The 23403-nt window shown below is 40.5% G+C and overlaps 1 protein-coding gene across 2 annotated transcripts in view; it reads right to left on the bottom strand.

Moving 5' to 3' along the window:
* The window catches only part of vdra (vitamin D receptor a), a 167067-nt gene that overhangs the window by 27661 nt on the left and 116003 nt on the right, over positions 1-23403 (bottom strand). For both annotated transcript variants that reach the window (XM_060937634.1, XM_060937635.1), the window contains exon 3: positions 21652-21782. In XM_060937634.1, the coding sequence (XP_060793617.1) occupies positions 21652-21782 (131 nt within the window). The remainder of the gene's footprint in view (positions 1-21651; positions 21783-23403) is intronic.

Genomic DNA, 23403 nt, shown 5'->3' with positions numbered 1-23403 from the left:
AACGTTTTCTACTTTGCTAAAACAAATAACCTGGAAATAAGTAGAACTTGATTAAAATGGTTTAACAAGTGTTGCAAAACAAACCTTGCCCGGCAGCACTTATTTTCTACCTATATGTTGATAATGGTAATATTTCTCAATCATCAGCTGTCAGGTTACAGTCCTATGAAAATCCATGACCTTAAGTTTGACATTTCAAAGTCGTTCAAGGTCAAAGGTCATGGTGGCAACTGAAAGCCCATATAGGACTTTTTATATGTTAATAAGGGTAAACATCTGGGTATCATGAACCATTTTAAAGTTATAGCCCTTTGAAAACCCATGACCTTCAGTTTGACCTTTCAAGGTCACTCAAGGTCAAAGATCATGGTGCCAAATGAAAGCCCATATGGCACTTCCTATAAGTTGATAACAGTAAATATCTGTCTACCATCAACCGTTTTCAAGTTACAGCCCTCTGAAAATCCGTGACCTTGAGCTTGACCTTTCAAGGTTACTCAAGGTCAAAGATCATGGTGCCAAATGAAAGGCCATATGGGAGTTCCTATATGCTCATAATAGTAAACATCTGTCTTTCGGCAACTGTTTTTGAGTTATAATTGAAAATATGTTATTTTGACTGAAAGGTTGACCTTTCTGGTGACCTTGACCTTTACCTTGACCCGATTACCCCAAAAATTTAATCAGGTAATCTACAGACCATTGCGCACCTACCCTGAAAATCTGAAGTCAATCAGTGCAACTGTCTAGATGCTAGATTGTTAACAAACAAACAAACCGCACTGATTACAATACCTCGTCCCGCTTACTCTGTTGCAGGCGAGGTAATAAATGGCATCATCACAAGTGTACCATATAGATGAGAAAATCCATTTGGAAATCTATCCATGTTTATAAAGGCATTGTGTCAGTCATTTTATAAAACACACCCACACGCCTCTTCACTCCGCCCACATCTCAGTCTTTTCCGAAAAGCACCAAGCTCAGCAAAAAACCATGCTGTGCTTCCCAAAACAATATAATGACAAGAAATCTAGCACAATATAGAGTAAAGTATTACTGACAGTTAGCGTTGTCTCCTGGAAACACAATCTATGGTGTTATATATAGTGTTTGAAAGGCTGGCTTTACATAACGAATCAAGTCGATCCATTTTTAATCACTTAAGATAGCCAGGTAATGCAGTACTTTGGATGAACCACCTTCATAGAAACACGTGTATGTGTATGGTTATCTGTTTATTTGGAAAGATTATGCTAAAATATATTTCTGAAAGGACTTCAGATAAGTTAGCATTATTCATGTTAGCGTAACTCTGTTTTTACATGATAACTAACAGTGTCCAAGTTAACTATGTGTTAACGTTAGCCATGGACAAGGCTGTGGCAATTTGGCGGGCAAATCCACAGAAAGTCATTTGACTAACCAGACTGCACAGCTTTGCAACATTATCACTAGCTCTAAAAGCACAGACAACTTCATTGCAAGCTTTCTCTTGGAATAAAATGTTTATATACCTCAATATGCTTCCGCAGTTTGGACGGCGAGTTTTTGTAGGCCGTGATGTGGTTTGTTTTCAGCAAACAAAGCAAACATTTAAAACAAAACAAATATTTAATCCTTGAAGAAAACTGAAACATGGGTTCTAGGCATGGCCATGGGTGTGTGCATTCCCCAGAAGAACTGCCTCCTTCCATTCTGCCCTCAACTGATCGTGTTAAATAATGCTGCAGAGAAATCACTGAACTCCAGTCTATGGACATGACGTGACCCTAGTGATTACTGATAGGCTCTCAGTGTCACCTGTGGAAAAACCAATCACATTTTAGAAAAGAAAAGAAAAAAACATCCACTTTCAAAGCTGCTTCCATAGTAACGACTAACGAGGACCTTGATAGAAATGTAGTGGAGTGAAAAGTACGATATTTGCCTTTCAAATGTAGTGAAGTTAAAGTCATAAGTTTCCTAAAAACATAATACTCAAGTAAAGTACAGATACTCAAAAAGTGTACTTAAGTACAGTACTCAAGTAAATGTACTTCGTTACTGTCCACCTCTGCTCAAGGGCACTTCAGCCATGATACAGAGGGAGGGGAAAGTGCTGTTCATTCACTCAACTCCCCTCACATTTTTCTTGCCAGTCCTGAAAATCACACTGGCGACCCTTTGGGCCCAAAGCTGCTTCTCTAATCTTTCAGCCAGTCTGACTAGGTAGCTGCAGGTGAAAAAAATGATGGAAGTTCATTTACAAAGTGAAACAGGACAGCGGAGCTGCTCTGGAGCATTCTCGCAGAAGGAAATCAGCCTGAGTATTATACACTCTCAGAAAATAAAGTACATTGCTGTACTCTGGGGTACAGCGGCTTGTCACTAGGGCAGCACCCTCTCAGGTATTTATTTATACCCTGTATATACTGCTTGGGAACATGTATATACATTTTTTGGCCCCAAAAAGGTACACTTCTACCCCTTTTCCACCAAATCAGTTCCAGGGCTGGTTCGGGGCCAGTGCTGGTGCTGGTTCACAACTCGTTCAACTTGCGAGCCAGCTGAGAACCAGTTTGTTTTTCCATAGCTCGCGGTGCTAAGGGAAGCCATGTCATTACGTCGCTGTATACGTCAGTTACGTCGTTGTATACATCAGTTACGTCGCTACGTTTGCATAAACCTTGGCGCGAATATCGAAGCAAAAACAACACGGAAGAAGCAGCAGCAGCAACAACAACAACAATAATAATAATGGATGACTTCGCGTTTGTACAGCTGCTGCTTCTCGTCGCTTAAAAATGACGATTTTTCGCGGTCTTGTTATTGTTGTTGGTCTTAATAACTCTGCCCCCCCCCGCTGACGTAAGCGGTTCTTTCCTCTGGCCCAGCAGAGAGTTGGTGCTAGCCTGGAACCGTTTTTTCTGGCCCCAGAGCCAGTTCTTTGTCAGTGGAAACAGAAAACCCAGTTCCAAACTAAGCACTGGCCCCGAACCAGCCCTGGAACTGATTTGGTGGAAAAGGGGCAATGGTTACCTTGAGGTTCAATAATGAGCCTTAGAGGGTACATTAGTGTAGATTGTACCTTGGGGGTACAGAAATGGACTCCTACTGTACCCCGATTTCTGACAGTGTAGTGTCTTATAATCTATCATAATAGAGTATAGCAGGGGTGTCAAACTCATTTTCCCTGAGGGCCACGTCACTACATTTCTAGGTCATGGAAGGCTAAATAATCACTGAACATCCATTTGGATGAACATCTAGAACATCCACTGAACAGCCATTTGGACGGCACAGTAGTGGTTAGCACTGTCGCCTCACAGCAAGATTCTGGGTTCGAGCCCAGCAGCTGACAGGGGCCTTTCTGTGTGGAGTTTGCATGTTTTCCCCATGTCTGCGTGGGTTTCCTCCAGGTGATCCGGTTTCCCCCACAGTCCAAAGACATGCGTTTAGGTTAACATGGGGCCCTTGAACAAGGCACTGAACCCCCAGCTGCTCCCTGGGTGCTGTAGCATAGCTGCCCACTGCTCTGGGTATGTGTGTATGTGTTCATTGCTCACTTGTGTGTGCATGTGTGTGTTCACTTCTTCAGATGAGTTAAATGAAGAGGACAGATTTCACTATGCTTGAGTGTACATGTGACAAATAAAGTCGTCTTCTTCTTAAAAAGGGCAACCATGAAATCTGCATGGCAAAATGATTAGTCTATTCAAGAAGTTTTAAACACTTTCATTGGAAAACAGTAAAACGACGACTAGTGTTATAACTCGGCTTTCAAGCAGTTGAATAGCTTTGGGTGACACAGGTCATGGTAAAATCTCCATCTCCCAGCTGATTAAACAATGCGAGACAGAGAATATATTTTGAGGACGTGGCTTTGCCTCCACAGGTGAGAATGAGACACAGGTTCAAGGAGTAAACGAATTCATTCTAATGTTGTTGTAATTCACCTATTTCACCACCAGAGCGCCAATCTTGACTAAAGCACCTTTAATGATTATTTTGAATATTTAAAGAGTACAGTTTATTTATCTACAAAACAATCTTCTTAGCCAACACCAAGTCCAAAGGCTGATCCTAGATCAGATTATTACTGAATAAATCTTTTAGACAGAGAGCTATCCTTCTCTATCCTTAGTGTGTGGGGTGGCACGGTGGTGTAGTGGTTAGCACTGTCGCCTCACAGCAAGAAGGTTCTGGGTTCGAGCCCAGTGGCCGACAGGGGCCTTTCTGTGTGGAGTTTGCATGTTCTCCCCGTGTCTGTGTGGGTTTCCTCCAGGTGCTCCAGTTTCCTCCACAATTCAAAGACATGCTTAGGCTGAAATGCCCTTGAGCAAGGCACCTATCCCCCAACTGCTCCCTCGGTGCTATTAACATGGCTGTCCACTGCTCAGGGCATACATGTCAACCTATACGGATTGTCCGGAAATTATACAGATTTTAGCTAATTTCAAGGGCGTACGGGCGTATAAACAAAGTCTTACGGATTTTCAGTATTTTCTGACCTAAATTTATTTTGTGTATCTTACTTGAACATTGTCAGCTGATCGTCGCAAAAACATACAAAAGCTCGATTTATAGACAAAGAACAGCGTGTATGCAGGGGCAGATAACCCAGACTATGTGAAACCGGATGTTTATTCCTCAAGCCTCGTGCAGTATCGCGACTGCGAGACTTCGCTCGTTCCGGTAATGCGCACGATCTGCATTTAAACGCGCCAAACGGTCATTGTTCGAACGATTTTATCATTGTGCAGAGCGACATTGTTTACACCTGAGAGATTTTGAATAGCATCTGCTGAGTGAAAGAATGGGAACACTGAGAAAGAAAATGAGATACGGTGGGCGGTATCTTCCTGAATGGAAGGAGACATTTAATGGTGTCATTGTTCAGGCGAAAACTGAGGAGTACGCACACTGCACAGTTTGTGTGCGAGATATAAAAGTTGCGGCGTCTGGAGTTTACGACATGAGGGAACACATGAGGTCCAAACTACATCAGCGAAATTTGCACCAGAAACAGAATCAGCCGCAAATGACGATGTTTGCAAAACCTAAGACCGATGATCAACCAACAAGTGTAATAAGAGCAGAAGTTACGATCTGTAATTTTATTGCTCAGCACAATTTGCTGCTAGCCGTTGCGGACCACCTGACAGAACTGTTGCCGCGAATTTGCACGGACAGTACGATTGCGAAATCTATCAGCTGTAGGCGCACCAAAACAACGCAAATAATCAAAAAGAGCTTGGCCCCCAAAGCTACACTACCGATCATCCAGCACTGCCGGACGTCGCCATTTTCCTTGATGATCGACGAATCCAATGACAAAAAGACGGACAAGCGACTGGCCGTTTGGGTGCGGATCTTCGACATAAACAGAGGGGCGAAGTCAAGAATCATAGACATGCCCGTGTGCAATATCGGCACGGGCGAGGCGATTTTCGACATGCTGGACGCAGGGGCGCCCCCATGTGGTGGCTAGGGGTGGCTGCAGCCACCCCCAGATTACTCTGAGCCACCCTTTTAGCCACCGCAAGGAGGCGCATTGGATTTCTGTAGAGCTAGGAAATATATTTTAAATCACACTAAGTTAATGATGTGAAAAGGTTTAACACAAAAGCCAAAACAATAATAATATACAATAGTAAGAATAAGAAACAGAGCACAATGGGGTCCCTTCACCCCATCTAAAAGTAGATGCAGCAGCGTTGCTCCGTTCACCTCCCCCACCCCCTCCCCCTCTTGTTGATGTTTGGAGCTGTGGAAAGTCGTTTTGGAAACTGATGGCATGGAAGCAGGAAAACTACAACGAATACAACGATTCAACGAATTCTGAAGACGACTTGTGTAGGTATGTGTGGTATACAGTGTTTGCAATGTTTAGGCAGTACAATTTTTAGTGGAAATACGTGGATATACTTTATACATGTGCATACTGAATGTGTGAGTCGTTTGCATGCTCTATGAAGTTAGCATGCTAAGCGGAAAAGTTAGCATAGCTAACTAACCACTTTGCTGAATTGCTGTCAATCTAGTACAGAGGATGAAATACCTCCATACCCTGATGCTGGCCTCAAGAAACATTAGCAGTAGTCTTGTCAAATACGTCATGGCCATTGTATTCTGTCATGAATAATAACCTAAATATATTCTAAGTTAATATAATTAAAGTGTGATTGCAATAAGTGTGTTTAAATATATAAATATAAATAAAGTATATCAATAAATAGTTTTTTATTTATTTATTTTTTTGGTCGGTTATGCCACCCCAAGAATTTGCCTAGCCCCCACTAGCCACCCTCAGAATTTTTTTCTGCTGGCGCCACTGGCTGGACGAAGTTCTCAGGCAAGTTATATTTACTTATTTATTTATTAAGTTTGGTGCGATTCGAAGGCTATAAGGATTTTATGTTGATTTTATGGACTTCTTCCTCTGATACTACAGGTGGGCGCCCAAAGGGGTTGACATGTATGTCAGGGTATGTGTGTGTGTTCACTGCTTCAGATGGGTTAAATGCAGAGAGGAATTTATTTTTCTAATGGCTGATCTCAGAGCAGTGTTGGATGAAATGTATGAAGCTAGCAGACATTTATCAGCATGTGGAGACTACAGCAGTCTGCCAACTGGGCCACAGTGACACTGTAATGACCTCACGCCATATGGACTGCCAGAATGTAGTGTGTCCGTGTGTGTTTGTGTCCTAAATAGTGAATGAGCCAGAACTAATAACACCCTTTTACAGCTCTCTAGTTGTTTGGTGACTTTACTGAATAATGACCCTTATCTAATAGTCTCTTTTCACACTTCCTGGTTTTATGTAACGGATGTCTTTATTGTGGAAAAAACATGACCTTGCAACAATGACACAATTTATGAATCAGTATGTTGAGCCGTTACTGTAATCTCTAACACACTGAAATCGAAAGCTTCAGGTCAAAAAAAGGAAATGAATAGCATAGGGGTGGGGGTAAATTTTTGCACTGGACACGTTGTGAGTATAAACTGCAGCATATTGAGGATGTAAATAACTTAAGGAAGGACCATCCTGATCATCGGTGCGTGGGACTGCTGACTTAACAGCGAATCACACATTCATTATATATTACTGCACTCATTCTAAACCGTTACCATAGTAACAGCTTCGAGAGAGGCCGGTGAGGGAACAACTGTTTATAGATGCTGTAACATAAGTGATAACAGAGGTAACATGTTTCACAACATTAAATGTAACTAAAAATGGGTAAAAGTGACCTTTTTTTAAAAAAAAAAAAGGTAAGAATTTTAATTGTAACACGAATAATAAGCATTTTAATTTGGGCAGTGGTGGCTCAACAGTTAAGGCTCTCGGTTACTGATCTGGGTTATGGGTTCAAGCCCCAGCACTGACAAACTGCCACTGTTGGGCCCTTAACCCTCTCTGCTCCAGGAGCACTGTCATATACCCCCTTGTTGTACGTCACTCTGGATAAGAACATCTGCTAAACGCCTGTCATGTAATACAATTTTGCTATGGTATAAGAGGAAGAAAACACTGTAGAATTGTGTCCTGAAGTGTTTATTAATTTTCGTTAATTTTTTTGTGTTAGGTTTTTTTTACAGGCATTTTTATATAATTTCTGTTCCAGACTAAAAGTAGTCTTTTGTTGTTGTTTTACACATTGTATAACACAAGAAGAGCAAATGGGTTTACATGAATATTAATTATCTTTTCCATGCCACTTATCAATTGTGGGTTTCAGGTGAGCTGGAATCAATCCCAGCTGACTTTGGGCGAGAGACGGGTTACACCCTGGGCAGGTCGCCAAGCTATCACAGGTCTAACACAGAGAGGCAGACAGCCATTCACACTCATATTCACACCTATGGCCAATTTAGAGTAGACAGTTGACCTCATCTGCATGTCTTCGGACTGTAGGAGGAAACCAGAGCACACAGAGGAAACCCATGCAGGCATGAAGAGAATGCACAAACTTCACACAAAAAGGACCCGGGCGACTGTAAGGTTTGAACCCAGAAACCTGCTTTATGTGAGTCGACAGTGAGTCCACGGCACCACCGTGCTGCACCAATATAATAACTGTTTGATTAAACATAAATTTGTATAGAAGGTTAAAAAAGGTAAGTTACTGTACATTTATTTTATGCAATTAGAAAAGCATTTCATTGAAATTTTGTAAAAAAGAAAAAAAAAACACACACTAGAGCAGTGGCTTCAATTATCAGCAGTACAAAATTATCGACATCTTTTCAGATTTACCAATACAAATTTTTTTTTTTACAAAGGTGAGTTTCAGTTACAACAGTTATTATTGGTTAATTAATCAACCGGAAGACCCACCTCACCTTTTGATCTTGTCGTCTGATGACACAGCTCGTTACCTGAGATGGGATTTTTTAAGCACGATCAGCAAGTTGAGAAAAACCCGAATGTTATCATCACAGGTAAGCATGGTGGAAAGATCATGGACATGTTTTTACTGATCAAATTCACTGATATTTCATGATCTCCTTGTCGAAACCTACTTTGTTTCTTACGCTTTCATTTGACAGTCGCCATTTTGTATCGAAACACATGTTTGAGAAGTCACGTGAGGTGTCAATAATAGTGATCACTTTCACCGGTGTCCACCATTATTGACACCCTGTGGAATTAAGTGACATTTAGATTAGATAAAACTTTATTGATCCCTTTGGGCGGGTTCCCTCAGGGAAATAATTTTTTTTTTAGATTAGAAATTTACAACTGTTATGGATCGATCTTTGTGTAACATTGTTGAAGTAGATGAAGTACTTTAAAAAAATAAGTGTGCTGTGATTTATAATAATTTTTTTTTATTCATAACAGAATGGAATGTTTATAGAGTATTTGGAATCCTGTTGCAATAAATAGAATTAGACCAGAATTAAATTCCTAGCATATAAAAAAAATTACACACTTGAAATATTCAGATTTTTCTATTCCACTCAGGAAAAAATAAATAAATAAATAAATAAATAAATCTCATTCTCATCTCATTATCTGTAGCCGCTTTATCCTGTTCTACAGGGTCGCAGGCAAGCTGGAGCCTATCCCAGCTGACTACGGGCGAAAGGCGGGGTACACCCTGGACAAGTTGCCAGGTCATCACAGGGCTGACACATAGACACAGACAACCATTCACACTCACATTCACACCTACGCTCAATTTAGAGTCACCAGTTAACCTAACCTGCATGTCTTTGGACTGTGGGGGAAACCGGTGCACCCGGAGGAAACCCACACGGACACGGGGAGAACATGCAGGTTGAAAAAAAAAATATATATATATATATATATATATATATATATATATCTATTTTTTTTTTTTTTTTTTCAGTTTGTTGTAAATATCGACCACATAATAATATCAGTAGACATTTTATATTTTGGTTCGAGGAATGACATGCGACCTTTGACCTGGGTTTTCATGTGGTTACAATGTCAATTGCCCGCTGGCATTTATTGGTAAACTACAAAACTAGAAATTAATACAAACAACAACGAATGATTAACAAAATGTGATCTACGAAAATACTTAGAAAGCAGGTAGAAAGTAGAACAAAAAGATTTTCTGACAGGTTAAACATTATTGGTTAACTTGTTTACAAACATTAGAATTACTTCCTCATTTACGTAAGCACCGGCATCGATATATTTATATAAAAGATATTTTGTACCAAATATAAGTCTGTGTAAAACTAATTTTAAATAAAATTTATGTTTTGTTAACTTAATACCACATACCAATTATTTTTTTTATAAATAATCATCTGGGTGTTGATAATTGTGGAACGGTGTCGATAACTGTGGACAAAGGTGTTAATAACTGTGGAACAGTGTTACGTGATCTGATACGCTAAGTAATCGGGAATCAACTCTTTTTTTTTTTTTTTTTCTCCCCAGTAGAAGTTTGAGTAATTATTCATACACAATTTACGTACTGAAAGTCTTTTCTACTTTTGCAATGGCCAAAAGATCATTAAGGTGTCGATAATTGTAGCCGCCGCTCTATTATAGTTTTAAATGAAAACTTTTACTATCAGGCAGCACGGTGGGGTAGCTGATCGCTTTGTAGCATTACCTTCTGTCTCTAACTGCATAAGAGGCTCTTTTAAAAGCTTTGTTGAAATAGGCTGTAAAAAGGGGATTTTTTTTTTCCCCTCTCACATATATCCTGACATGAGTTTGATGTCAAGTCTAAACACATGGAAGCTCTTATTTTCCATTCAGCTGCGGTTTATGTTCCTATGCCAATGATCATGCAACTTCAAAACCCAAACACTAGTTCAGACAAAATGGATGAAAAAAAAATACGAAACATGATTTCAGTGTAAAAGACTTTTTTCAAAACCAAACTGTTTTCCAAACATAAAACCGGCATTGTATTGGCCATAAACATGCCACAGATACAAACTCGTTCTGTGATTCATCCGAACTCCCTCAATGTGTTGTGTATTAACGGTTTGATCAGTACACAGTCCAGACTTCCTGCATCCACTTGATGATGCGTGTGCTGTTATTAGGAGAGAACTGCTTTGGGTTATCTCGGGTGAGTTTGTTTTGGCTGAGCAGAACGTGACAGTCTGAACCAATCTGGCAAACAGGTGCGAACAGTATGTGGTCAATAAAAAACAAAGGAAAACCTACCCAAAACCACAGGTAAACAAACATGCAATGCTCATGAAATGCTAATGCCGGAGCAGAATGATCATTACTCATCGTTACGGGGAAATGCGAGAATAATGTGCTAAGAGCTCTGCTTTCGGGATCCGGACAGCTGAGGCTGTAAATCTCCTGAATGATCAGGAAGAATTTTAGAGACTACAGTGAAGCATGCAGAACAAATGGACGTTGCTTAAAAACATATTTAGATATTTATTATGTAGGGTATAATTTAAGTACAAAATAACCAGAGGTGGACAGTAACGAAGTACATTTACTTGAGTACTGTACTTAAGTACACTTCTTGAGTATCTGTACTTTACTTGGAGTATTAATATTTTTTGGAAACTTATGACTTTAACTTTACTCCATTTGAAAGACAAATAGTGTACTTTTTACTCCACTACATTTCTATCAAAGTCCTCATTACTCGTTACTATGACGTGACTTTGAAAGTGGATGTTTTTTTCTTTTCTTTTCTAAAACGTGATTGTTTTTTCCCCAGGTGACACTGAGACAGCCTATCAGTAATTACTAGGGTCACATCACGTCAATATGGTCTATATTATAGACCATATAAAATCAAGTTCAGTGATTTGTCCGCAGCATTATTTGAACACTATCAGTTGATGGTAGAATGGAAGGAGGCGGTTCTTCTGGGGAATGAACGCACTCATGGCCCATGAACCCATGTTTCAGTTTTCTGAAAGGATTAACGATTCATTTTGTTTTAAATGTTTGCTTTGTTTGCCGAAAACGAACCACATCACGGCCTACAAAAACTTGCTATCCAAACTGCGGAAGTATATTGAGGGATGTAAACGTTTTATTCCAAGAGAAAGTTTGCAACAAAGTTGTATGTGCTTTTGTAGCTTGCAATAACGTTGCAATAGCTGTGCAGTCTGGTTAGTCAAATGTCTTTCTATGGATTTGCCCGCCAAGATACCATAGCCTTGTCCATGGCTAACAATAACACATAGCTAGTTAACTTGGACACTGTTAGTTAGCATATAAACACGGAGTTACACTAACATCTCATCTCATCTCATTATCTCTAGCCGCTTTATCCTGTTCTACAGGGTCGCAGGCAAGCTGGAGCCTATCCCAGCTGACTACGGGCGAAAGGCGGGGTACACCCTGGACAAGTCGCCAGGTCATCACAGGGCTGACACATAGACACAGACAACCATTCACACTCACATTCACACCTACGGTCAATTTAGAGTCACCAGTTAACCTAACCTGCATGTCTTTGGACTGTGGGGGAAACCGGAGGAAACCCACGCGGACACGGGGAGAACATGCAAACTCCGCACAGAAAGGCCCTCGCCGGCCACGGGGCTTGAACCCAGACCTTCTTGCTGTGAGGCGGCAGCGCTAACCACTACACCACCATGCCGCCCCATGTTTTACCATAACCTTGTCAAATAAACATAATGTAGAAATCTTTTTTTCTAGTAGCATTAGCTACCCAATATGATTTCGAGTTTGAAAAAAAGTTTGCTACGGTAACATGTCAGGTGGAGTTTCACTGACTAGCTAGCTTCACGTTAAATCACCATGATGACACAGCATAAGTTCATTTTGTGAATTCACATTTCTGTCTTTGGTAACGGCATTAGGTTTTGTAAGCATTGTGGCAATAATACAATGATGCGTTGACAGACAATGTACTTTTAATCAGGGCTTTGAACCGGTTCAAGGAACGAAAACGAAAACCGGGAACTTTTTCTATTTCACATGGAACAGAAACGAAACCAGAAACTTTATTATTTTTTATGTTCCGGAACAGAAACGCTTATTAAAAATAATGGTAACCGGTTAATACCGGTTTTTATTTCGTTCCTCAAAGTTTCTGTAGCGTACAAATAAAGTCATTCTTCTCCTGCGCAAGTTTCTATGACCCGCTGGGGTTCACTTCCTGTGTGATGTTCGCTGACTGAATGGAGAGAGCGGGAGGGTGGACTACTATCATGTCTCCATGTGATAATAAGTGAATAAGTGCATTACTGAGTGTCTGAGCAAAGAAGAGCCTGAACGTTGCAACCTCTCTATTGGCTGTTTGTAAAAATGTATCAACTGTTGCCCTTCCCACGGGAATCATCGCGGGATCAAGAGACGAGACCTGACGAGTTAGTTCGTTGGTAGCAGAACAAAATGTCTGAACACAAATCGGGTTTTCAGAAAAGGAAAGAAAATAAATGGAGGGTCGAAAATACAAAAAAGGAGGCAGAAAATGCAAAACGAGTTTTAAGGTAGGACAAATGGTTACTTTTCTGAGGCAGCCCGCTGTGGCTGCAGGCTTTCAGTTGTGTCATTGAATGGTTACTTTTCTGAGGCAGCCCGCCGTGGCTGCCTGCAGGCTGATTTATTATAGCCCATTTAGTTAAAATAGTTGATATAAAATGGTTATAGTTATAGTTATGTGATGGTTGTCCTGATTTAGACTGTTTTTTTTTTTTTGGGGGGGGGGTTGCGCGATGTTGCACCTGGGTCCAGATTAGGGCAGACGGCGCGGTGACGTCATGCGGTAGCCCTCTATAGGGCCTGACTAGCCTTTGGTAACACACTAAACGAATTATCTTTCATTTTTGGCACTTTTTCTGTTTGTGTAGATGGGAAGACATACTGAGAATCCAAATTGCCAACATTTGAAATAATAATTGTTTTGAATTATTTCTTGTCTTATTTAATGAAGGTTGTAATAGAATTAGCCTACATTTGGCTTAAGCTGGATGAGACAGAGACATAATTTTATAGCCATTTGTTAAACAGCTGACAGGGAACGTAATTAACCGTTCCGGGAACGAAATTTTTTTGTTCTAACCAGTTCGGGAACGTCTATTTAATGGTGGAACCCAAAACCGGAAACGTTAAGATTCCGTTTCTGTTCGGAACGAACCAATAGGAAAAAAAATCTGGTTCAAAGCCCTGCTTTTAATACTTAAGTATTTTTTAAAAGCAAGTACTTCAGTACTTTAAGTAAAAATTTGACTGTACAATATTCACTTGTATCGGAGTAACATTTGACCAGTGGGATCTGTACTTTGACTTAAGTAATGAAGCTGGGTACTTTGTCCACCTCTGAAAATAAAACTTTTGGGGGAGTGCTGTTAGAGGAAAATGATCAGCACTTCGTTGGTGTGATGAAGCAGAGTTATTGTTACCACCCCAAGGCCAATTATTTTTCGATAATCACGTATTCCTAATACACAGCAATTTGTCAACTCTAAACATTTTTATTTAATAAAGCACGACACATTGCAGTTTTTATCTGTTTACAGTTACATGTAATATTGTAGCACACCTGGGAAACAAGTTAGTTCCATCCATCCATTATCTGTAGCTGCTTATCCTGTCCTACAGGGTCGCAGGCAAGCTGGAGCCTATTCTAGCTGACTATGGGCGAGAGGCGGGGTACACCCTGGACAAGTCGCCAGGTCATCACAGGGCTAACACTTAGACACAGACAACCATTCACACTCACGGTCAATTTAGAGTCACCAGTTAACCTAACCTGCATGTCTTTGGACTGTGGGGGAAACCGGAGCACCCGGAGGAAACCCACGCGGACACGGGGAGAACATGCAAACTCCGCACAGAAAGGCCCTCGCCGGCCACTGGGCTCGAACCCAGGACCTTCTTGCTGTGAGGCGATAGTGCTAACCACTACACCACCATGCCGCCACAAGTTAGTTCCTGTTATCATTATTGTTTATGCTATAGTAGCTATAAATCATAATTCCTTCATCAGTCTATCTCTATTCTCTCTTAAAGTGAATTTAAAAAAAACACACAAAAATGTGCAAACCGACTTCAAAACACTGACACCGGAGATTCCTCCCATCAATGTCAAATAAAACATCTTACAGAAAACCTCACCATATAAACAATTACACATTTTTTTAAAAAATCTATTTTTGTGGAGCGTCCACCGTACACGTCCCTGTTACTATAGAAATCATGTATTTGAACGAGCGTGTTAATATAATTAACTACTGTCAGAGCTGCTGTTATAGAAAATTAATGAACTGTTTCCAGCCATTCAGAATCAAGAATTCAACAGTGCTCTATATCAAGACCTTCAATGGTTCTGGTTTGACTCCCAGTAAAGTCAAGGAAGGAAGGAAGCAAAGAAGGAAGGCAGGAAGGAAACAGGGAAAGAAGCAAGCAAGCAAGGAAGGAAGGAAGGAAGGAAGGAAGGAAGGAAGGAAGGAAGGAAACAAAGGAAGGAAGGAAGCAAGGAAGGAAGGAAGAAAGAAAACAAAGGAAGGAAGGAAGGAAGGAAGGAAGGAAGGAAGGAAGACAACAAAGGAAGGAAGGAAGGAAGGAAGGAAGGAAGGAAGGAAGGAAGGAAGGAAACAAAGGAAGGAAGGAAGGAAGGAAGGAAGGAAGGAAGGAAACAAAGGAAGGAAGGAAACAGGGAAGGAAGAAAAGGAAGGAAGGAAAGAAGGAAGGAAGAAAACAAAGGAAGGAAAGAAGAAAACAAAGGAAGGAAGGAAGCAAGGAAACGAAGGAAGGAAACAGGGAAGGAAGGAAGAAAACAAAGGAAGGAAGGAAAGAAGGAAGGAAGGAAGGAAGGATGCAAGGAAACAAGGAAGCAAGATAGGAATGAAACAAGGAAGGAAGTAATCAAGGAAGGAAACAAGGAAGGAAGCAAGGAAGGAAACAATAAATGAAGGAAACAAGGAAGCAAAGACGGAAGGAAACAAGGAAGCAAGCAAGGAAGGAAAGAAGGAAGCAAGCAAGGAAGGAAACAAGAAATGAAGGAAACAATGAAGCAAAGAAGGAAAAAACAAGAAAGGTAGGAAGGAAGCAAGGAAGGAATGAAGGAAGGAAGCAAGGTAACAAGAAAGGAAGGATGGAAGCATGGAAGGAAGGATGGAAGGAAGGTAGGAAGAATGGGCAGATGGACAGACAGATGGACAGACTTTACTGAGCTCATAGAAGAAACCTGAGATATTTAATGGCATGTTAATTCATTTTTTTGCCAAAAGCATCACGTAGAACCTTATAATTCCAAGTTCTCCATATATTTAAGGGTCTTTATTGACTGCTGGGCTTTTTAAACACTGTGTATCCGTCCTGCTGCTTTATTCCACACTCCTACCTTGTTGCTTCATGTTTGAGGTGTACAGTTAGAAACTGTAGCTCATCTTTTTTCCATGCACATCCTAAAGCCCTTCATCAGTTTCACTTTCTGACCACAACACCGCTGTTAGCTGGATATTTTTGGTTGCTGGACTCTTTTTTAACAGCGCAGTTTACACGCAACAATTTTCACCAATCCAAATAAATTCCTTCCAATTGCAGAGTCCAACTCAACTGTTTATATGTAATCAAACCTCAGTACACTGTTTAAAAGCCTTATGTGCATGCACATTTTTTTGCCCTTGCATTTTATGTCACAAACACACACGTGCAGAATGCATATCAGTATACAGTGGTGCTTGAAAGTTTGTGAACCCTTTAGAATTTTCTATATTTCTGCATAAATATGATCTAAAACATCATCAGATTTTCACACAAATCCTAAAAGTAGATAAAGAGAACCCAGTTAAACAAATGAGACAAAAATATTATACTTGGTCATTTATTTATTGAGGAAAATGATCCAATATTACATATCTGTGAGTGGCAAAAGTATGTGAACCTTTGCTTTCAGTATCTGGTGTGACCCCCTTGTGCAGCAATAACTACAACTAAACGTTTCCGGTAACTGTTGATCAGTCGTGCTCACTGGTTTGGAGGAATTTTAGCCCATTCCTCCATACAGAACAGCTTCAACTCTGGGATGTTGGTGGGTTTCCTCACATGAGCTGCTCGCTTCAGGTCCTTCCACAACATTTCCATTGGATTAAGGTCAGGACTTTGACTTGGCCATTCCAAAACATTAACTTTATTCTTTTTTAACCATTCTTTGGTAGAACGACTTGTGTGCTTAGGGTCGTTGTCTTGCTGCATGACCCACCTTCTCTTGAGATTCAGTTCATGGACAGATGTCCTGACAGTTTCCTTTAGAATTTGCTGGTATAATTCAGAATTCATTGTTCCATCAATGATGTTAAGCCGTCCTGGCCCAGATGCAGCAAAACAGGCCCAAACCATGAGACTACCACCACCATGTTTCACAGATGGGATAAAGTTCTTCTACTGGAAGGCAGTGTTTTCCTTTCTCCAAACATAACGCTTCTCATTTAAACCAAAAAGTACTATTTTGGTCTCATCCGTCCACAAAACATTTTTCCAATAGCCTTCTGGCTTGTCCATGTGATCTTTAACAAACTGCAGACAAGCAGCAATGTTCTTTTTGGAGAGTAGTGGCTTTCTCCTTGAAACCCTGCCATGCACACCATTGTTGTTCAGTGTTCTCTTGATGGTGGACTCATGAACATTAGCCAATGTGAGAGAGGCCTTCAGTTGCTTAGAAGGTACCCTGGGGTCCTTTGTGACCTCGCCGACTATTACACGCCTTGCTCTTGGAGTGATCTTTGTTGGCCAACCACTCCTGGGGAGGGTAACAATGGTCTTGAATTTCCTCCATTTGTACACAATCTGTTTGACTGTGGATTGGTGGAGTCCAAACTCTTTAGAGATGGTTTTGTAACCTTTTCCAGCCTGATGAGCATCAACAATGCTTTTTCTGAGGTCCTCAGAAATCTCCTTTGTTTGTGCCATGATACACTTCCACAAACACGTGTTGTGAAGATCAGACTTTGATAGATCCCTGTTCTTTAAATAAAACAGGGTGCCCACTCACATCTGATTGTCATCCCATTGATTGAAAACATCTGACTCTAATTTCACCTTCAAATTAACTGCTAATCCTAGAGGTTCACATACTTTTGCCACTCACAGATATGTAATATTGGATCATTTTACTCAATAAATAAATGACCAAGTATCATATTTTTGTCTCATTTGTTTAACCGGGTTCTCTTTATCTACTTTTAGGACTTGTGTGAAAATCTGATAATGTTTTAGGTCATATTTTTGCAGAAATACAGAAAATTCTAAAGGGTTCACAAACTTTACAGAGAGATTTACAGAGAGACTGTTTATCTTTATAACGATTTATCCACAATCACTGGAAGTCTTTTATTCATTTACACCATAGCGATTTGACACGATCTTTTTTTTAATTAATGAAAGAACACCACTTTATACTTTTAATCCATTTACAGTTACATTTATTGTTATGAAGCAACACTGAAACAAGTTAGTTCCTGTTATCACTTTAACTCAAACTAGCTTCAGGCAGTTTATTTTAATATAGGCATGTACACATGGGCTGCATTGTTATATGAGTCACTTTCAGGTTATTACACTGCGGGAAATTAATCTGTAAAGATGATTTAATTCATAATACTTGTCCAAACCAAGCCTAAAATGCAAAAGCAGCCTTTCTCTAAAAGTCTGACTACAGCTGGAGAGGTCACAGCGACACTTCCTCTTCTCCACCTCCAGCTGCATGCTCTAATGCACTTCCAGAGTTTTGACCTTTGACCCCCGTCCTGGAACGACTGCCATTGTGGAACAAAGAGGCCCTTTTGTGCGCTGAGCAGATCAGTGCTGGATCGGTGAGAGGCGGGGTTTAGGCTCGCTTCGGCCCACGGGACTGTGTGTGAGCTACGCTGCCATGCTGCTCTCCTTCTGCCAGCCGGGGAAAATCTGGGGCGCCGTATTGTGTAACTGCGCTGGAGGAAAAACAGGGCGTTGTTGGACTCCCCCCGCTCTCTCTCCTCTCTCTCTCTTTCTATTTTTATGACACTGTTTTGTTTGAGGTCCATAACAGTGCTGTCCATTTTAGACACTATAATTAAACAGAAGCTCCATCAGACCTGAAGCAGTACTGAAAATCTGCAAAGTATTCGTGTGTGTGTGTGTGTGTGTGTGTGTGTGTGTGTGTGTGTGTGTGTGTGTGTGTAAGGGCAGGATCCTGTGACTTGTATTTGACCTCATGGATTAATCCACTGATTAATCATTAACTTTTGTACAAATAAACCATATTATGATAGTAAATGAGATTTTCAAGGTTTTATGATGTCATTATGCAGGTACATCATAGTCAGGTGACAAATTAAAGGGTAAAATTGACAAAAGATTTTGTACTAAGGTGTGTAGTCACCTTGGCACAGATTCTACATGTCTCTGGAACAGTACCGGAGCGACGAACACCATTCTTCCAAACGATATCCTTTTAGTTGGTGTTTTGATGATGATGATGATGATGATGATGATGATGAACTCCAAAACTTTAAACTCTAAAATCTCTTCATAGGTGTTCAACTGGTTTCAGATCTGTTAAGTGTGAAGGTCATTCATACATACATCATAACATCATTTCCTTCTTCATCACACCATTCAGTGAGCTCTCGTGCACTCTGGATATGGGCAGGGTCATCCTGGTGATAGAGACCGTGTCCATCAGGAGATACAGTAAAGGGATAAAGGTGATGAGTTCGAAGAACTGTGTACTGATTTGCAGTGACGCATCTCTCTACAGGGACAAGATGATGCATTTACTCGCCTACATGTTGAGAATGTATTGAAGAATGACTTATTTCATCTCTGTAGACCTGCGTTTATAGTTTTTGTGTCTTTTTAATGAAGAGTTCGTGCATGGCAATCCTACGACAAGCTCTTTCTTACTGACCGTCTGATCTCATCCTGAGAACAATATTCTCACTCACCTGAAGAACAGTCACTCCTCCATTTTCTCAAACATAAACAGTGAAGATGAAAGTGCACTTCTGGTCATGAGTTCCAACCCTAGTTACTTACCATATAGCCTTCCCATATATCTAAGTGCAGGTGACACGAAATGCAGTCAAAGAAAAACAGCCTATTAAATTTTAAATTTGAGCAAGTTTTGTTTTACACCGATCAGCCGTAAGATTATGACCACTGACAGGTGATGATTAATTGATTATCTCATTACAGTGGCATCTGTTAAGGGGTGGGATATATCAAGCAGCAAGAGAACAGTCAGTTCTTGAAGTTGATGTGTTGGAAGCAGGAAAAATGGGCAAGTCTAAAGTGGATCTGAGTGACTTTGACAAGGGCAAAATTGTGATGGCTAGATGACTGGGTCTGAGCATCTCCAAAACGGTACATCTTGTAGGGTGTTCCTGGTATGCAGGGGTTAGTACTGAACAAAAGTGGTCCAAGGAAGGATGACCGGTGACCCGGCGACAGGGTCATGGGTGTCGAAGGCTCATTGACACACATGGGGCACGAAGGCTAGCCCATATGGTCCAATCCCACAGAAGAGCCACTGTAGCACAAACTGGTGAAAAAGTTAATGCTGACACCTTTCTGTTTTAGCCACTGGTTGTCCTCCCTTGGACCACTTTTGTTCAGTACTAACCCCTGCATACCAGGAACACCCTACAAGATGTGCCATTTTGGAGATGCTCAGACCCAGTCATCTAGCCATCACAATTTGGCCTTTGTTAAAGTCACTCAGATCCTTACACATGCCCATTTTTCCTGCTTCCAACACATCAACTTTGAGAACTGACTGTTCTCTTGCTGCATAATATATCCCACCCCTTGTCAGGTGCCATTATAACAACATAATCAATGTAATTCAGGTCACCTGTCATATATAGTATAGTAATATTGTACCTTTTCCTCAGAGATTTCTCTATAAGTATTTTATCTCATCTCATCTCATCTCATCTCATCTCATTATCTCTAGCCGCTTTATCCTTCTACAGGGTCGCAGGCAAGCTGGAGCCTATCCCAGCTGACTACGGGCGAAAGGCGGGGTACACCCTGGACAAGTCGCCAGGTCATCACAGGGCTGACACATAGACACAGACAACCATTCACACTCACATTCACACCTACGCTCAATTTAGAGTCACCAGTTAACCTAACCTGCATGTCTTTGGACTGTGGGGGAAACCGGAGCACCCGGAGGAAACCCACGCGGACACGGGGAGAACATGCAAACTCCACACAGAAAGACCCTCGCCGGCCCCGGGGCTCGAACCCAGGACCTTCTTGCTGTGAGGCGACAGCGCTAACCACTACACCACCGTGCCGCCCCTAAGTATTTTATATATTACATAAATGTTATGGAACCCATTTGCAGAGTGAAAACCCACTTGTTTATAAATAATTAGGCAAGTAGGGTTTATAGGTAAGATGAAGGTTTTGGAAGCAGTGATAGTCAGAGTACTGTTTTAATACCCAAACCCACGCAAGCTGCTTTGAGAGCCAATTCCCAAAACCCAACCCGCAAAAATATGCGTTAATCGAATCAACCACCCCAACATGAGCTCCACTTTCTTTCTACTTGATTGCTGTATTTTCTTCACGAATGAACAAGTAATCTTGTGTCACACCCAAGACTTATTTATGAATAAAATCCTGAGTTTACATTGTTAGTCATGCTGATAGTGGAGTCTGTGGGATTGAGCACTCACTTCATGTCTAGCTAAAGAGAGTGATGCAGCAGCGCTTTAGTCCTTCAGTCTGTCTAGCTTCCCCACTTCCTTATCTGTACACTCTGCTCAAACAGATCAGCTCTCAAAACTTCATCCTTCATGGTCATCCTGCCCATCATCTCCACTCTAAACTTGCAGGAGCTGCGTGGGATAGCTGCACTGCATTCTGGTACTACGAGTCCAGCGTTTGCACTAACAGCTTCACAGAGTCTATGCTGGATTTCTCATTAATCTCATCTCATCTCATTATCTGTAGCCGCTTTGTCCTGTTCTACAGGGTCGCAGGCAAGCTGGAGCCTATCCCAGCTGACTACGGGCGAAAGGCGGGGTACACCCTGGACAAGTCGCCAGGTCATCACAGGGCTGATTTCTCATTAATGTAACATGAAAAATGGGAAGTCAAAAACAGAGGATTTGATTTGTTGGTTCTGTTTTTAAACACAACAGCCAAAGCTCAGAGTGTTGAATTGTTTTCCCTGTTCCACACAATTGTATGTGTAGCTACGTAAAACCAGACTCACACTCCTTCATCATGCCGATGTCGACGCAGCGCTTGAGGCGACAGGCTTGGCAGTGTCTGCGGTTGTCTTTGGTGATGGTGCAGCTGCCGTTAAAGGGACACGTGAAACTGGCCTTCCGCTTCATACTGCGCCTGAGTAGAGCAGAGCAGAGCAGATACATACACAAAGCAAAAAACAGTGAAGAAAGATTCACAGGTTATACATTCAACTTTACGAATATGGTACCAGTCAAAAGTTTGTACACCCCTACTCATTCATAGGTTTTTCTGCATTTTGTATTTTCTACACTGTAGAATAAAACTGAAGACATCAAAACTATGAAATAACGTCTGGAACAGATATGGAATTATGTGGTAAACAAAAAAAGTGTTAAAAACCAAAATGTTTCATATTTTAGATTCTTCAGCGTATCCAGCGTTTACCTTGATGACTCTTTGCACAGTACTGGCATTATCTTAACCAGCTTGATGAGGTAGTCACCTGGAATGCTTTTCAGTTAACAGGTGCCTCGTCTAAACTTAATTAGTGCCATTTCTTGCCTTCTTAATGCGTTTAAGATCAAACAGTAAATAGTAAATAATAATAATAATAATAATAATAATAATAATAATAAAATACTCAGGCTGTGTCTGAAATCGCTCACTCATTCACTACTTCCTACTCACTATCTAGGGAATTCTAAATAGAATACTATATAGTGAGCTCATTGGTAAAATGAAAAAACACTTTCGGACACTACTCCGCCGCGTCATTATTTACGTCATTACTGTCGCACAATTAAAACGTGCCAGATCGGACGGCTGGTGGGTTTTCAAAATAATAAATACATGCATGTGTTTTTGTGATAAATACATATTATACTGAGCGCATTTCCCACATTAATAAATACAAAGTCTGTCCAGCTTCCCCACTTCCTCATCTATAATCTTTACTTTCTCTGCATGTTTTAAATTTACTTTAATTTTATTCTATTTTATTCCGCTGGTTTCTTTTTCTTTTTCTCCTTTTTTCTTTTTGGTGTTTTATTATTTTATTTCTACTATTGTTTAATTCTTATTATTTTCTTTTAATTAATTGTTTTAGATTAAAAATAAAATTATTTTATGCAATTTTATTTCTCTATTGTTTACTGTTTTTGTTTTTGCTTCTGTAAAGCACATTGAACTGCCATTGTGTATGAAATGTGCTATATAAATAAACTTGCCTTGCCTTGTACACTCTGCTCAAACAGATCAGTTCTCAAAAATTCATCCTTCATGATCATTGTGCCCATTTCAGTTAACAGGTGCCTCGTCAAAAGTTAATTCGTGCAATTTCTTGCCTTCTTAATGTGTTTGAGATCAAACAGTAAATAGTAAATAAAAAAAACAACAACCTAAAGCTGTGTCTGAAATCACTCACTTGTTCACTACTCCCTACTCACTATCTAGGGAATTCTATATAGAGGACTATATAGTGAGCTCATTGGTAAAATGAAAAAAACACTTTTGGACACTACTCCGCCGTGCCGTTATTTACGTCATTACTGTCGCACAATGAAAACGTGTCAGATCCGTCAGCTGGTGGGTTTTCAAAAGAATAAATACACGCGTGTGTTTTTGTGATAAATCCATATTATACTGAGCGTACTTCCCACATTAATAAATACAAAGTACTTTGTGTCTGCTGCATCTTTCAGTTCTTTTAAATCAAGGCTGAAGACTTTCTTCTTTGCCGCTGCCTTTTATTACATCAAATTTGAGGCCTTTGATT

The sequence above is a fragment of the Neoarius graeffei genome, chromosome 13 (genome assembly GCF_027579695.1).
Source record: "Neoarius graeffei isolate fNeoGra1 chromosome 13, fNeoGra1.pri, whole genome shotgun sequence".
NCBI classification, from domain to species: Eukaryota; Metazoa; Chordata; class Actinopteri; order Siluriformes; family Ariidae; genus Neoarius; species Neoarius graeffei.
Note: the sequence above shows the minus strand (reverse complement) of the source record. Positions and strands in the feature narration are given on the sequence as shown.